The sequence below is a fragment of the Erpetoichthys calabaricus genome, chromosome 1 (assembly GCF_900747795.2).
Source record: "Erpetoichthys calabaricus chromosome 1, fErpCal1.3, whole genome shotgun sequence".
In the NCBI taxonomy this organism is placed as follows: domain Eukaryota; kingdom Metazoa; phylum Chordata; class Cladistia; order Polypteriformes; family Polypteridae; genus Erpetoichthys; species Erpetoichthys calabaricus.
In genome coordinates this window covers 238,204,858-238,221,934 of record NC_041394.2, presented here as the reverse complement: position 1 = coordinate 238,221,934, position 17,077 = coordinate 238,204,858, and the positions used below count along the sequence as shown (strand labels likewise).

Sequence of the window (17,077 nt, the reverse complement as noted above, 5' to 3'; positions counted from 1 at the left end):
ATAAATCAACTTTGTCATGATATTCTAATTTTATGACCAGCACCTGTATAACCTGCTAATAGGCACTTTGTGTTTAAATACTGTATCACTTTTTCTTTTTTAATTTGCCTTTTCTATTTTAAGCCTATGTAAACTTGTAATACAGAACTGATTTGTGAACACAGCTTCAGTTTTAGTTACTGCTTTGTATTCTTCACATTTTTGATTTTGTCTGTAGTTAATCATTCCTACACACTTTAGTTGTCAGATTAACTGAACTATCCTGTGTTATACTAGGTTAAAATAATGAGTATAGACATGGCTTGTTGTATATACAGATTTATGTAAAATATAATGTTGATAAATTTTCAAGTTCATGAAAAAAAAATATTGTCAAGTGGTACATGCTGTAAAAATTACAGGCTGTATACAGTATAGTAGGATGCATTACTTTGTTACAGTATGTAGTAATTGAAGGTTTGAGCTCTCTTTGTCGTTGTTTAAGGTTTGGAAGAGGCAACCTAACATTTAGGTCCTTCTTCTCACATAATGGTCAGTGTTCTTACCCTTGCTCGCTTTAAATTTCCTTATACAACCTTCTTAGACAGACACTTTCATAAGCTGTTCTTCAGATGACCTTTGGCATGGTTCCTGTGAGGAATTTTCCCATTACATGATATATGATGGTATGTGGTCTTGTAGTATTATAAAGCAGAAAACAAAACAAAAAAAAAAAATCAAACGTTACTCTAGACTTCCCAGCAGAGCAAGATCCACCAATAAGCCAGAGGAAGTTACACATATAAAATGAATAAAATTATATAAACCTGCTAATGTTAATGCAAGGGGGTTGGTAACATTTGTTTCAATTAAATTATGTTCAGTTTTTTATTGTACAGTGCATTTCTAAAAAAATAATTACATCATAGCTGAACTAAAGTACAAAACAGTAGAGAAAATAATCCTTTTAGGCCAAAGTTAATTAAGAAAAACACCGCTCCATTGCCACTCAGCTACACCTTAAACATTCACAGTGTACAAGGATATTGGTGAGTGTGTATTTTGTTATAATAGGACATCGGATATTGGGTCTGTTTGCGATGCATATACTGTATACATTTTGAGTTCTAGTTTAGAAACATCACTTAAGCATCATCTCAGGACACTGAGTATGAGGGTCTTGAGCCCTGACGTAAATGATTAGAACAATTAGGCATATCTAATATTTTCAGGCAAATCATTTTACAGTTTAGGGACTCTATAGCCAAAGTCTTTCTTTGCAGTAGTTTTATTTGTCCAGAAAATTTTAAGGCACATTATTTGTTGATAAAGAAGAAGCTGCTCATGTCAAGGACAAGTGAATAGTCAATTCTAACAAAAATTCTACCCCAGACAAAGTGGACATCACATTCACATAAGAATATGTTTTATTTTTTTTTTTAGTAAGTATCAGATAAAGAGAAACATGTGGTGTTTTTCATATAAAGAAAAAAGTTGCGACACTCACCAGTATGTCTTTTGGGAGTGATATGCTATTGGGAAATGGATTTTACTGTAGCCTAAATGGCATTTTGTAACGAAAGTAAATGACATTTGAAAATTGTTACTTTTGTGAAAATATATTTTCACTGTGCTTGCAGGTGAATATTAATGCACATTAAACATTTTAATGCTGTACTGTTCATGTGTTTTTTTTCTAGATATGCACTTATTTGGCCATTGTCCAGCACATGATGACTTTTATCTCGTTTTATGCAATTTCTGCAATCAAGTAGTAAAACCCCAGGTGTTCCAGTCACATTGTGGTAAGCTTTTTGAACAGAATTATATAGAAGGTTTAAATTTGTTTACAGCAGCAAAGCCATGTTAGAGTATGTTTTGTATTATGGAGCCAGCTTTTATATTACATCATCTTATTGTGTTTTTACTTTCTAATGTTGGTTGTCATTCAATAAAAATGTGCTTTAGCTAATTACTTTTAGAAGAGCCACACTGTAAGTCCTGACCATAATATTTTAGCAACAAGGACGTCTCAGATTTATAATTTTGTTCTTCCAAGGTTGTCTATAATCCTAATATTTAATATTATAATACTCAAAATATATTTTAAAAAGAGAAAAACCACATTGTATTTTTTCTTATTTGTCAACTCTGCATACTGCTTATTTAATTTTCAGCAAAATTGTTCTATAACCATACATCTACTTGCTTTTAAACTGTGCTTGCATTAATGTACTGGTTTAGAATTTTTTTTTTTGCTACTCATTCTACTTTGGCATTTAAATGGTTAGGCATTTCAAAGTTATCTTTTATATTAGTATTAATACCACTGTCCAATTGTTTTTTCTTTAATATTCTTTTTACATCGCAGATTTATTAAACTTTTTTTTGGTTTTGTCACTAGATTCCCTTTGCCACTTTTGGGATAACAACCTCTGTTATGTCTCAGACAGCAATTTAGCCTGGTGCTTTTGAAAGAATCATCCTTTGGTCTATCTCTCTCTTCTAAATACATAGTGAATAACATGTCTTTCACAATGTTCACAACTTCACATCAATATGCAGTGTCATGAGAAGGTTACAGATACAGCAAATAAACATTTTGTGTCTATTGTATAGTATAGCCTTATAGGTAAAGGGAATTGAAGTTATCTGACACCCAGCTTCTTTTTTAATGGGTTTCATAATTTCATCATGAGAAGTATTTTATGTTACTTCCTAAAATGGTGTTTCAATTCTTATATCAGATCCTGGAAAGTTTCAAAACTATCCAATTTATTTCCATTTTTCAAATCGATGCCAGTTATTAAAAATGTGTCAGTCAGATTTCAGCTCTAACATATGGTCAGTTCTGAACTGCTTCCAAATTCAATAAACATTCAGAGTTTTAGTGTTAGGGGAAAGAGGTAAAAAAACTTTTAATTCAAGATATGTTTTAGCTATATATTTTATGTTAAAAATTGGTCCTTTTTAGTCATTTTATAACATACTAGCCAACCCGCGGCGTAGCATACGCCGCATAATTATGTATTGATGGGTGAACACTTCCTGAACGACACAGTTGTCCAAATGGGGTGGGTTTGAGGATACGACTGTGAGTGAATGAAAAGATAGACCTCTGGAGAGAGCAACATACAATTGTCTGCGACTGAAAGCGGGATTGTCTGTGACGATGGAGGCCATGCTGGTGAAAGTTACTTCGTCGGTAGGGATAAGTGTCAGTACTTGTTCATTAAGGTGTAGTTGACGCTTTATATAGCTTGCGTACTGAGTTGTTCCGGAGTCACAGTTGAGAAACACTTTTTTAATGTCTTTTAAGCACAGGGAAAAAAATGAACATGTGAAACATCCGTAATGTAATAAGCCACCAAGAAAAGTAACATTACAACAATGCACACTATGACCTGATCGCTGTAAACAGAAGTGAAAACAAAATCGAGCCCACTGCATTCTTTAACTGCCTTCTCTGCCTTGTGGCGCAGTGGTAGTGCTGCTGCTTTGCAGTAAGGAGACTGTGGAAGATTGTGGATTTGCTTCCTGGTTCCTCCCTGTGTGGATAGCGCTTTGAATACTGAGAACACCGCTATATCAATGTAATGAAGTATTATTATTCTTATGCGTCCAGCCCTCTCTCTCGCACACGCCTGTATGTGTGTGTGTGTCACCCTCTCTCTCTCTGGCTTGCTAGCTCGCTCGCTGCACGTGTTCCTGCAGGCATACGTCGCATAATTATTTATTGATGGCTGAACACTTCCGGAAAGACACAGTTGTCTAAAAGGGGTGGGTTTGAGGATACAACAGTAAGTGAATGAAAAGATGGAACTCTGGAGAGAGCAACATACAATTATTGTCCGTGACTGAAAACTGGTTTTGGCAGATACATGCATATCTTTTTAAAAGTTTGGCCCTGTGCCTTATTAATTGTCATCGCAAAGGCCAATCTAACAGGAAATTGTCTTCGTGTAAAAGTAAAAGGCAAATTATCCGCGACAAGCAAACTGTTTTACACGCTGCATACCAACCCGCGGCGTAACGGCGCATAATCACGCCGCTTTTTAATGTTTTTTAAGCAGAGGGAAAAAAATGAACATTTGCAAAATCCGTAATTTAATAAACCACCAAGAAAAGTAACATTGCAACAATGCACGCTACGAACCAACATACAATCATCGTTCACTACACACTGCCTGCTCATGTGCCCGCCCCCAACTCCTCACCTGAGTCGCTGTCGTCTAATCACCTCTGGGCCACGTTGTCTTTTCATTATTCTTTGCGGTTCCGGCTGCTTTTCTATATATAAAATTTTCCAAGCCACCCGACCATGGTAGTAGCAAGGTGGGGGGGGGGGTTGCGTACAAAGGGCAGGGACGTAATCAGTGCAAGCGTATGACCCGCACTTACTGGGTATTCCTCGTTCGTGGGGAACAATTGCAAGCCCCGGTCCCCATCACGAATGGGGTTCAACGGCTTATCCACGTCTCTCGGTGCCGGGTAGACACACGTTGATCCATTCAGTGTAGCGCGCATGCAGCACTGGACATCTAAGGGCATCACAGACCTGTTAATGCTCAATCTCACGTGGCTGAAAGCCACTTGTCCCTCTAAGAAGTTGGACGCCGACCGTTTGGTGATCGCGTAAGTATTTAGCAGTAGGGAGTCTCATTCGTTTTCGGAATTAACCAGAATAATCGCTCCACCAACTAAGTACAGCCATGCAACACCACACACAGAATCAAGAAAGAGCTATCAATCTGTCAATCCTCTCCGTGTCCAGGCAGGGTGAGTTTTCCCATGTTGAGTCAAATTAAGCAAAATTTGTGTGTGGTGAGATGTTGCGTCCGGGCACATGAGCAGGCACTGTGAATGCCTTGAGAGCGTGGGTGGAGGCGTGCCAGGGAATAATGAGTATCTATATATCTTCTTAGATATAGACAGTGTCTGATAGTTGTAATGGTTTTAAACTCCAGTACATTGCGGTGAATGCTGGTAACAGTCAGGCGGGCGGGCGGGCAGGTGTTCTCGTCCCATGCTCTTAGGGTTGGTGGGCGTGTCTCTCTATCGGTTTGAGTTGTTGGGCGGTGCTCTGTCGTTTGTAACCCATGGTCGGACGACTTGGTGGATTATATATAGAAATGCAGCCGAAACCGAAAAGAATAATGAAAAGTCAACATGGCTTAGTGGTGCATGTGTACTGTAGCAGAGATGAAAGCGAGTTGGTGAGTTGTTGCATCTGGGCACATGAGCAGGCACTGTGAATGCCTTGAGAGCGTGGGTGGACTCGTGCTCGAGTTGGTGGGCGTGAGTTGGTGGGCTCGGCTTTGTGAGTTGACTGACATGGCTATTTTTTGCGTATCCCATGGTTGTCTTCCGGCAGTGTGAATGCCTCGAGAGACAGGGTGTCCTTGTTTGGTGAGTTGTTGCAGTGTGTGAGTTAAAAGCTGCAATGGTTTTACACGCTGGTAGCAGTCAGGCGGGCAGGCAGGCGTTCTCGTCCCATGGTCTTAGAGTTGGTGGGTGTGGCTCTGTGAGTTGTCGGCGTATCCCATCGTCTTAGCGTTGGTGGGCGTGGCTATATCGTGCATATCCCATGTTTTACACACTGCATACAGCGATTCACATCCGTGACAAACATGCCTCTTCTTAGATGGTCCTGCCGCGTCCACCCTCGTTCTCAAAGCATACACATCGCCTGGTCATGCACCCGCTCGCAAGAGCAACTCACAGAGACTCGCCCACCAACTCTAAGACCATGGCGTGTAAAACAGTTTGTGATGGTGGACGCGGTTGTGCGTCGTAACCGAAAGAATAATGAAAAGTCAACGTAGCTCAGAGGTGCATGTGGACTGTAGCAGAGACAAATGCGAATGACGCCATGTTTTGTGAGTTGCTGCGTCCGAGTTGGTGGGCGTGGCCCTGCGAGTTGTTGTCGTATCCAATGGTCTTAGAGTTGGTGGGCGTGGCTACGTCTTACATGCTCCATGGGTGTCTTGCTTTCTGGCGGCTTAGTGAATTATATATAGATTGTACATGACAAATATACAGTATGTGTCCCTATTTGAGTTTACAACATGACAAAATGAAAATCACAGAAGGGGGAATACAGTACCTTTTGTTGTCATTCTAATGTATCAAGTAATGGTAGCTGCAAGAATAACTTTGTTTATAAAAAAAGGATATCTCCTGATGGCAGGGAACTAGGCCTCCTATGCTGATACCTCTAAGTTAAAAGGTAAGTTAATTAATTCATCCCCTTTAAAAGTTATGTTTGGCTATATTTGTATGACCTCCAAAAACTAATTTGTTACATTTCTGCGAATGCTATATTAGGTAGATCCATCCATCCATCCATTTTCCAACCCGCTGAATCCGGACACAGGGTCACGGGGGTCTGCTGGAGCCAATCCCAGCCAACACAGGGCACAAGGCAGGAACCAATCCCGGGCAGGGTGCCAACCCACCACAGGACACACACAAACACACCCACACACCAAGCACACACTAGGGCCAATTTAGAATCGCCAATCCACCTAACCTGCATGTCTTTGAAATGTGGGAGGAAACCGGAGAGCCTGGAGGAAACCCACGCAGACACGGGGAGAACATGCAAACTCCACGCAGGGAGGACCCGGGAAGTGAACCCAGGTCCCCAGATCTCCCAACTGCGAGGCAGCAGTGCTACCCACTGCGCCACCGTGCCGCCCTATTAGGTAGATCTTTATTATTAATTCCTGCTTGATGAGTTTGCCTGATGAGCTTTGGTTTATCAAGCATGAAACGGTAGCTTGGGACAAGGTGTGGGGCCAAGATGCAGTAAAACTCTAGAAGAGACAGAAATCAGTCTGGGAGTGATCAGGCATTGTGCAGCAAGGATACTGCACCATGGATAAGAAGCTGCCTTGAAGTGTTAGCAGCAGGCCAAAAGAAGGACCATGTTAATGTTTTTAAATTTAAAACTGGGGGGAAGCCAGCTGTATGTCTATAGCCCGTTACTTCTGAATTAATCACTTTATTTAGTAATTCAGTAAAAGATATGTCACCTTAAAAATAATGATTAATTTGTCTCACAAGTCACCATGTAACTCTAGATGCCCACCCACTACATTTTTATGTAATTCAGGGATTAGTCAGGAGTGACCCAGGAAACAGTTTAAAGTAGCCTGGAGTCGTAAGTCCTAAAACTCCAAAGTCAGGAGGTGAGTTGGATCAAGGGCTCATTAATGGAAGAAGGAAAAACCCAAATTGAGAGGAGGATGTAAGGTGAGGAAAAGGAGTGCTTCTGTGATGTTTTGAGTAAGGAAGGCATGTGAGGGCCAATACTTGATAGACAAAATTCAGACCCATGTGCATAGATGTATTTTGCACCTTTTTCTTTTCTCTGTGTTAATACCAGCTTTGTGTTTTGTTTGTGAACAAATACACTATTGTACTACATCTGTTTTGCATTATTCTTAGGCTAAAGAGTCACTGCAAGAACAGTTTCTCTGAAATAGCCTCAATTGTACCTAACCAAACTTTTAGATTTTTTTGCCAAGCAGTTATCACTATAAATTGACTGTTGTTGACTTTTATACTGTATTTTAGTTGTATCTCATGATAGATCATTTAAGATTTATTTTGACTGAAACGTCCCACTAAACTACCATAACCAGTTGTGGGGTACCTTAGTTTCATGTGGAGCAAACAATATTGACATATCTTCCTTTTCTTAAACATTCCTTAACACTATATTTGCTGAGTCTCTGAGACACATTAAGGAAATGTAACCTTTTTATTAATATGCTTGAGTACTGCATCTCCTTTCTTCACAAAACCAGATTTCAGAATGGAAATGCCAGAGTATCTGGTGAAATGCTAGAAATTACATAAAAATGACAAATCTAATTACTCCATGCTGTTCATAGGATTGAATTGTGGTACAACTATAGAAAACAGACTTGTGAATTATTTAATACTTGAATTAAATTGTGTTATGGTGTTGTATGTATACCTGACAGAATGCATGTGAAGCTGCTGTTGAGCCTGTCGGAACAAGGCATACAGTTTAATCTTTTATGCTTGTACTTCATTTCAATCTGCTTGTTATTATTAAAACAGGCTTATGGATCTGTTTTTAGTCCTAACAGCTATCCATATGAAGATACTTGTGTTCTTCACTGTTTTTGTGAGGATTCATATTTCGTATTTAATCATTTTTACTTAGAATTTTTCACCTCAAATATCGCTTTTTTTTTTTTTTTTTTTTTTTTTTTTTTTAATGTTCATGCATTTACAACTTTAGCATAATTTCTACTAAATAAAACTGCCATATGTAGGTGCATGTATATTTCATCTAGTAGTATATGTGCACAGTTTAACTGGAAGCAATGAACCAATCTCTGAACAGTTTTCATGCACTTTTACATTTGCAGGTAAAGACATAAGGTAAAAGAGAACAACTGAACAGGTAAAAGGGTTTATTTGTTGTCTGGAGACAAAAATAAAGAGTAAGCACTCTGCCAGGTACATGTTTTACTCTAGCATTGATTCTTCAGATGCTTCAATCCAGAATTAAGACAGCTTGGTATTAGTTGGTATTGGTTATTTGATTATAAAGTATCCCTGTAGGCAGAAAAGGTTAAGAGCCCTGGATCTGAACAAGGTTGGGGTACCCAGACACACACTTCATACTTGTAGGATTAGCAAAGACATTTCAACTATGTTTAGCAGAAAATCACCAAAAGTTAAAAAAAAAAAATTCTAGCGTTAATAGCTGAATGATGTAGCCTAAATTTGATACTAGTGGCATGTGTTAAGAAGAGAAATGTCAGAAGTGATCAAAAGTCTGAAACATCACTGAAGTCTGCTTTGTTTGAATAAGATAAATCTCTTTTAATTTGTGAGGTGCAATAATGTCATTCAAAAATGTACATACATTTTTGTTGCTACGATTACATTTTTGAAATTATACTGAAAGCAGCTATATTATGTATGTAAGGGTATTTTTGAAACATTTCTTCAAGCTTTCAAAAAATGCTGCATGGAATACTATGAAATTCATCCAAAATTGCTAACATATTTGTGGCAAAAAATTAAGTATAGTACAGACAAGGCTTAAAAATAATTTAAATGTCATTTTCTTTTGCATTATGCATCTTGTAATCTTGTGAGGTGTGTTGCTTGATGTCCCCATTTATAGTTACTTGCAACTTATTACTACAGTATGTGGTTGATTTTCAACACATACAGTATGTCAAGAGGTTAGCAACATTAGTACAGTAAGCTTACAAATGTTGGGCTCCTCATGAATTTTACTTATGACAACAGCACTTGTGGGTGGTGTTCTGTAATATAAGGACACATAGATTGGTTTATTGGTTGATTGATAAAATAAGACATTTTAATCTATATAGATTTTTCAGACAATATAATGGCTAAATTGTCCTGATAAAGGAAAAAATTTGTTAATGAATTTTCCCACAATCCAGGTAATTCTAAATGTTGGTAGTATAATAGCTTTAACTACATGACTACATTGTTTGTTCTACTCTTTAAATTCTCCATCTGTGAGGAGGTTTTGCTGGGGTTTTTACTTAACTTCACGTTTTTATATCTTTCTTAAGTGTCACAGATAAACTTTGAAGAATTTTAAATATCAAACTTCAGGTTGTTTAACGCTGCAGTGTTCTGGATTTTCAATATGTAGTTTATCTGTTTGTATCTGTCTATTTACTGTAGTTTCTTTTGCATAATACTGCACTCCAGATGTGTATATCTAAGTTTTTAATGACTGTAATTGCTTATAAGTATAATTATTAATTCATAAATCATCTTTAGGATTTCATTTCATTTGAGACTTGTAACTAAGTGTCTTTGACCTATTTATATTTTATTTTCTTGGATCCTGCTCACAGAATTAAACTTTTCTGTTTTTTGCTGTTATTTGATTTACATTGTCAGTCATGTCAGTCAGTCATTTTCCAACCCGCTATATACTAACACTGGGTCACGGGGGTCTGCTGGAACCAATCCCAGTCAACACAGGGCGCAAGGCAGGAAACAAACCCCTGGCAGGGTGCCAGCCCACCGCAGGGCACACACCCACACACCAAGCACACACACTAGGGACAATTTAGGATCGCCAATGCACCTAACCTACATGTCTTTGGACTGTGGGAAGAAACTGGAGCACCCGGAGGAAACCCACGCAGACACAGGGAGAACATGCAAACTCCATGCAGGGAGGACCCAGGAAGCAAACCCAGGTCTCCTTACTGCGAGGCAGCACTGATTTATGTTAACTTATCTTACTTTACTTTTCTTCCATAACAACTGCAAAACATGAGTACAAACATAAAACATGAGGACACCAATAATCATCAACGGCCCACAAATAACCAGTTAAAAAAATGACACACAAAGTCGTTATAGAAAACTGTAAAGCTAAGGTATTAACTTAATGCATCTCACAGATTGCATGTAAGTGCTATTATGAAATCTGGTAGTCCTGATTTTGATAGAAATAAGTCGTTTACCAGATGGGAGGAGAGTAAACAGAGGAGGGTGTGACGGGATAGATAAGATCTTTAGGGCTTTATGTCTGAAAGAGTACAGTACTCCACAGTGGAGAGGTGGCATCCAGTGATTTTTGAAGCAGTTCATTCTTTATTTATTCAAACCTATTAGTCATTTGAAAACCAGTTCCCTTTTACAGTGACAATCTGCCAGATATTGTCTATGGAATTAAAAATGTATACATCATAGATATAAAATACATTTTTATAGTTGGTTCTTAAATATTTCAGCCATTCTTAAATAAATATATTCAATAACAGACCTGCAGAAAATTTCACTAGTTCACACTGGGACAACACCAGTCCTAAAACAGATTTCTGTGGGATTCTGGTGTTATCTCTTATTCAACATGAGCATTATCCACCTATAATATCTCTACTGTCTTCCCATTAACCAGCATGGATTTCTGCAGAAAAATTCTAGGTCAAGCGATATTCTTTCACAGATGACAATGCCCCACATTGTGCATGTATCAACTGTGCAAAACATTAATGGTAATACTGTCAGTGGAGAAAATTGGTGATCACAAAGTAAAAAATTAAACACTGTAACAATGTACAAACATATAAGTGTTTATAATAAGATTTAACTCTTATGGAGTCTGGCACTGTACATTTTTAAAAATTTGTTTTGTAAATATTGTAACAATGTATGAATTATAATACAGTAAGTGAATTACAAGTTAGTTAAACAAAACATACCATATCTTATTCAGCTCGAGGCCAACATCCCTTCCCCTGCCAATTTACAGAACAAGATATCAGAAGATGTTAATTTAAAGTAATCTCTAATTGACATTAGGGCCTAAAAGGCTTTGGACAGTTCTTTGTAAAGTAAAGTAAAATAGCACATTGTTTTCTAGTGGTGTAGTGGTAGATTGGTTGATTCTTCTACGTGAATAAAATAAGCCAACCTGCTAGCAAAGTACTATAAGATATCAGAGTAATGCCTGATTGCAAATTTCAAAAATAGGATCTTGATCAGGGTACATTTTAGATATTCTGAATTGAGAGCAGTATGTGTTATGTAGAGTTTTAAGGTGAGTTAGATCACACTATGAGCAAATTGTTAACTAATCCAATTTATTGGTAGTTTACTTACATTCGTTTTGTGAAATTATGATTGAAAGGTTCAGTTTCTGGCACTGCCTCAGATAATCTAGGTGTTGCACTCTTTATAAAAACCAGTAAAGTTTAGAGATACTACTTATGTCCTTACCATTGTTCGATATTGATTATTAATATTAATTGTTGTTAGATACTAATTAAAATTTCTTAAACATCTTGATAAAAAGGGTTTTAGTCGGTGGCAATATTACAATTTTGTGTTTAGAAAAATTTTACCTTCCCTGCTAGTTATCTGTTTATTTTAAAGATTAGCAATAAGACATTATGCTCCCACAACATTACTAATTTCTTCCTCAGAGATTAGCAATATTATTAGATAGCTAATGTTCAGAGTGAATGAAAAGGAAAAGCCAATCATCCACTGTGAGCAGGAGAGGACAACTGTTAAACCTGCACTATCATTCTTGGCCAACAGGTGTCATTACTGATTCTGATGTTTTCAGCTTTAAACCAACGTTAGTCTTCTTAGGTGAACAATGCTTCCGTATTCCACCTGCAACTCTAAACTGAATTAAATGGGTTTGATAATGGATGGCTGGGTGGATAATAAATTAGTTTACCAGTGTTTTCAAAGACAAACTTTTAAGATTTTTAACATTGCTAATGTATTTTTGTGGAAACATAAAACTGCCAAATTACTTATACTGATAATATTTGCCGTTTGCTCAAGCTTAATATAGTACTTTCAGTGATGCTTAAATAATTTGACTTGTTCAAATGTATTACACTTTAGCTTTAATGTGGTTTGCCTGCTCATTAATTAGTTATACAATGACACTGCAATTGCCACACTCACTCATGAAAGTGCTTTTTTCTATTTAAAGTATTTCCAGAGGAATCGTGCTTTTCTATGAACTATGGTCACATGGCAATTTTTTTCCTATGTGTTTTCGACAGCTGTAGGAAGGAAATATTGCAAGATGTCATGGCTTGTAAAATCTGTTCAATAGTCATTTGAGCTTAATCTTTACATACTGTAGCTTTCCTTAACATTTATTTACCAACATGATAACCTTAAATTATAAAGCTTATAACATTTGCATACATATGTCCATATATCAGCGCCTAAATATAAAAAATAATGCCAGAATAGACTGTTGGGAACAGAAATTGACATATAAAATAATTTCCAATTTTTTTTTTAACTGTGATACAACTAAATTATTATATTTTATATTTGTATAATTGTATATTGCCTTTTGTCTTGTGAAAAGCTAATACCTTAGAGAGGCATCCAGTATCTGTTACACCATATTTTGTGTTTGCCTTTTGTAGAATGCTGGTGTCCAGAGCATCCAGGTGCTAAACGTAGAAAGAAATCACAGTGCACACTCACACACACCTACCATAATTCACAGTGGGGACATTTGTTGTTTTGAGTTCAAACCTTTGGATTATAGAAGAGACTGGAGGTTACCCCTGGAAAAAGGAGATAAACATAGGAACACACCTAGGGCACCCCTAGCAGAACAGAACAGAATCAAGACTACAAGAGAAAAAATAGTCATTTTTATTTGTATTTGTGTAGATTTAGTGTTATCCTGTTGCTGTATTGTGTTTGTTATTGTATTGTGTTTGTAAATGTGTGAAGTACTGGTGAGTATGCCATCTGGGAAAGTACCTATGTATAATTCGATCTAGTAGAATTGAATGTGTTGATTGTTTTATCTATTCCCCTTATAAACATACATTTTGTTTCCTCTTGTGATACATTTGGTCAGAGTGAAAAATCAATTTAAGGTATAAATGAGGAGTATTAGGTTTTGTAACATAAAAATGATAATGGGCTACAGTTTTTGCAACAAAAAATACATAATAAAATAATGTAAATAATTTTAAAAGTTATGTTTTGTATTTAGGCAAATAAGGATATAAGCTATGAGATGAGCTGAGCTGAATTTTTTCTTTAATAATCACCTATTCCCTGGCTAGTACCATCTGCACTACCACCCCCTATCTATATATAGTTTTAATGTCTTCACCATTACCATCAATGTATGATATTTTTCTTTTTAATCGGTGCACTGACTTTTATCTTTGATATGTTGTAGAGACAACTGATTTTTCCTGCAATGTTTAAAGTGTTGTTTGTGGACTGATTTGATTTGGTCAAATTTAAATAAATCTCCACTTTCTACTGTAGGTTTGTAATTTCCTACCTCATTTTCTCCTGAGATGGACAATTCATAAAACCTTAATAAGCGTTCCTTTTCTTAATGAATTTCTTAATGATCTTTCAGTATCAACATCACAGCCTATGCTAAAGCTTGCAACAAGTTCTGGAGTGACATCTATTGTAATGAAGTATGGTTATGTGTTACAGGGTACTTCATACAAGTCAGTTAATCTTAGATGGCTAAAATGTACAAAATAATGAGTACGACTGAACACTTAGTGTGGAGTGTCTGTTTGGCATGTCTGGTAAGATAAGCAAACAAAATAATGATTTCCTGGGCATTGTGCTATGGGTGAAAAGAATGAGAAAGGATGGCTTTATGTTTATGTTAACAATGCCTGTCAGGGTTTGTGGTCATAAGCTTCTTCCAAGTACAGAAAGTATATGTAGACAGGATTGGCAAATTCTCATGACTCCCTTAGATGTCTCCTATTGGTCAGCACTAACATAGTGAATAGAAAGGTCCAGTTGACATTATTTATTCAGGGGGGAAGCACTGCAATATGAACTGTCTGAATTCATAGTGACAGTGCTAAACAAATATGGGAGAGATGGACTTATAAAGATTTAGATAATATAATGTAAAACACACATCATATCGCACCATGTACCTGCTTTAGATAATATAATGTAAAACACACATCATATCGCACCATGTACCTGCTATGGTTTGGAACTACTTACAGGACAGGAAAGGCAGTGAAGTAGTTAAATGTAAAAGAAAAAGAACTCATCACTTGCTCTCACCATCACCATCTTGGAAAGTCTTTACTACACAGGTGGAAATATAAAGAATAATGCATAAAGTTAAAACCCAGAAAGTCTCACTTACAATACACAAAGTATTGTGATGGGTGTTAAACTATTACTATTAGTTTTTAATGGCTTTGAATGACTTAGGCATCTATGAACAAAATTTATTTATCAGTTTTGAAGTAGTCTTTTTGTGTATTTGTATCAAGGTGCAAGTCTGTGGGCACAATCAGTTAAAATCTCAATGACTCAGTCTGACAGAAACTTAGCAACATTATTTGGACTATGGACACATTTTAAGAGATTTATATTCATTGCATATGTTAATTATTTTACTGTTCCCCCACTTCACGAGTTGAGGATGTACAGTAATTTTCTTTTATTTAACAAGATATGATTGTTTTCATTTTATTTAAACGTCCTGCAGCATTTTACAGCTGAAATCATAGATTTATGTAGGTAAAACTATGTACCGGAGATATCGGATTTGTTTTTCTTTCATGTTTTCTCTTTGAAAATAGACTGATCCTTTTACTTATGCAATATTGTATTATTAGTAAGAAAAAAACATAGGCTTTTATAATGTAAATAAGTCTGATACAAACAACAATGTTCTACTATAGGTAGTGTATAGTAGGAATACCACAATAGATTTTAGGCAAGGCTTAGGCAATGTCAATGATGTGTGCAGATGCTACAATTCTATATAAGTGTTGTTAGTGTAAAAATAAATATCCTTATCCTTCTGGTTGTATAAAAGTCATTTTCTCATGCTTCAGCAGGTTTACCCTGAGTATGATTACAGTGCTTCCTTATCAGCCTTGGGTTTGTAAGGTGCACAAGGGCACTGGTAAGGAACCTAGCTGATTACTGCAAAATTACCAGAAATGTTGGGCTTTAGGAGCATCTGTACTGGTGTCTTTCCTTGGTAAAAACAAGCTCTAAGTATCTGCTCCTGGAATACTAGAATTGGTGTAGACACAGTTCTGCATCTAGTGTTCTAACTCCTGACATTATGGTTTTTGTTGTGCAGTTCTGTGATCAGAGCTACTGTATGACGTCTATTCTAGGGGGATTTTAAGATGTATAAAGTTTGAGATCAGTAGGACATCTTCCTGACAAAGAATGAAATGTGGACTTTATAGTTAATAATGTAATGCTGATGTTTAAATGAGGATAATTAATTTACACATCAATCAATCAAGTTTATTTACACACAATTATGATGCTGTTGAAACCTAAAGTGTGAATTTACTATCATTAGGAGGCAGTTTGGCTGAATATGAAAGGAGTAATCCCCTGCTTTCAACTCTGAAAACTGGCTATAGTCCAGGCACAGAACAAGTCTCGAGTTGTTAAAAATCATTTTCAAACAGGTTCAGCAGACAGTATTATCTGACTGATGTTCTTATTGTGTATTAGAATCTAGAACCTGACATTTTGTGCCATTCTAACTCTGACCAGTAGAAAACTGTTAACAGGAGTATAAATGGATGCTAACTGCTTGAAATAATTGAACAGGAATTAGAATGAGACGATGAAGAATCTTTGTTGGACTGTTTCCCTGTATTTCAACATTAATCTATCATTAGTAACTTACAATTTTGTGTAATATTTATGCATTCAAGTCAAAACAATTATCATAAACAACTAACACTGCCTATCATTTTTAAATGTATATTGGCAGTGTCACTAATCCACTGATTATTGCTTAGATCATTTTGCTGTATCATATGCTACTGATCAAGTTGTTAATAAACAGATACATCTATTTTTCTGCTTTAACAAAATCAGTAAATTTGCAACAGCAAATATTTTAGCTTAAATGAAGACAAAGTTGTGTTTATTGGGAGACCTGCTAACCAAGTTTAATGATTTAAGTAAGGATCCCATTATTTACAAGTGTGTGACAGTCAATGTGTTCATGTGCTGATAATGTGACTCAGTAAAGGGGGGTGTGGTGTTGAGGGTGTTTCAGCTTTGTTATTCCTGGCAACCATCCATCCTAGTTTTATATTCGCAGTGCCCAGGCAGTGGGACCTAACTGCTGTGGGTGTTTTATGAAGTGCCTGTCAAACTAGTAATTGCGGATGTGCTTGGATTGTTTGTTTCCTGTATCGGAGTTCTTACACCAGCTGTGAATAACTTGTTTTAGTATGGCATTCAAGTTATTATACTGTTCTGAGAAACTTGGCATCTGAACCTCTTTTTACTAACTTAGCTTTGTTTGCAATTGCCTCAGTTACTGGAAATTACAGCATGTTTACAGACGTTTTGCACTTTCATTTTTGCTGGCAACCTATGCATTTGTAAGTGGTTTAAGTTTATATTTATTATTCTTGTTTTTTCCTCTTATAAGCTGACACTTTTAATATGTATTACTTGTTACAGTAATGTCTAAAATAATATGTTTTTACATGTGTTGTGTGCTGAAGGCTGTTTCTAACTTGTGCATGTAACACTGTATTTTTCTCCAGGAAGTGAAAGTATT

The 17,077-nt window shown here is 36.5% G+C and overlaps 1 protein-coding gene across 3 annotated transcripts in view; it reads left to right on the top strand.

Moving 5' to 3' along the window:
• LOC114660252 (ataxin 7-like 1) overlaps positions 1–17,077 on the top strand; it is a 124,198-nt gene that overhangs the window by 36,678 nt on the left and 70,443 nt on the right. For 2 of the 3 annotated variants that reach the window (XM_028812839.2, XM_051931038.1), the window contains one exon: positions 1,680–1,784. In XM_028812839.2, the coding sequence (XP_028668672.1) occupies positions 1,680–1,784 (105 nt within the window). Of the gene's footprint in view, positions 1–1,679; positions 1,785–16,611; positions 16,896–17,077 lie in introns of those variants that run through there. The other variant, XM_051931042.1, reaches the window with a different exon arrangement.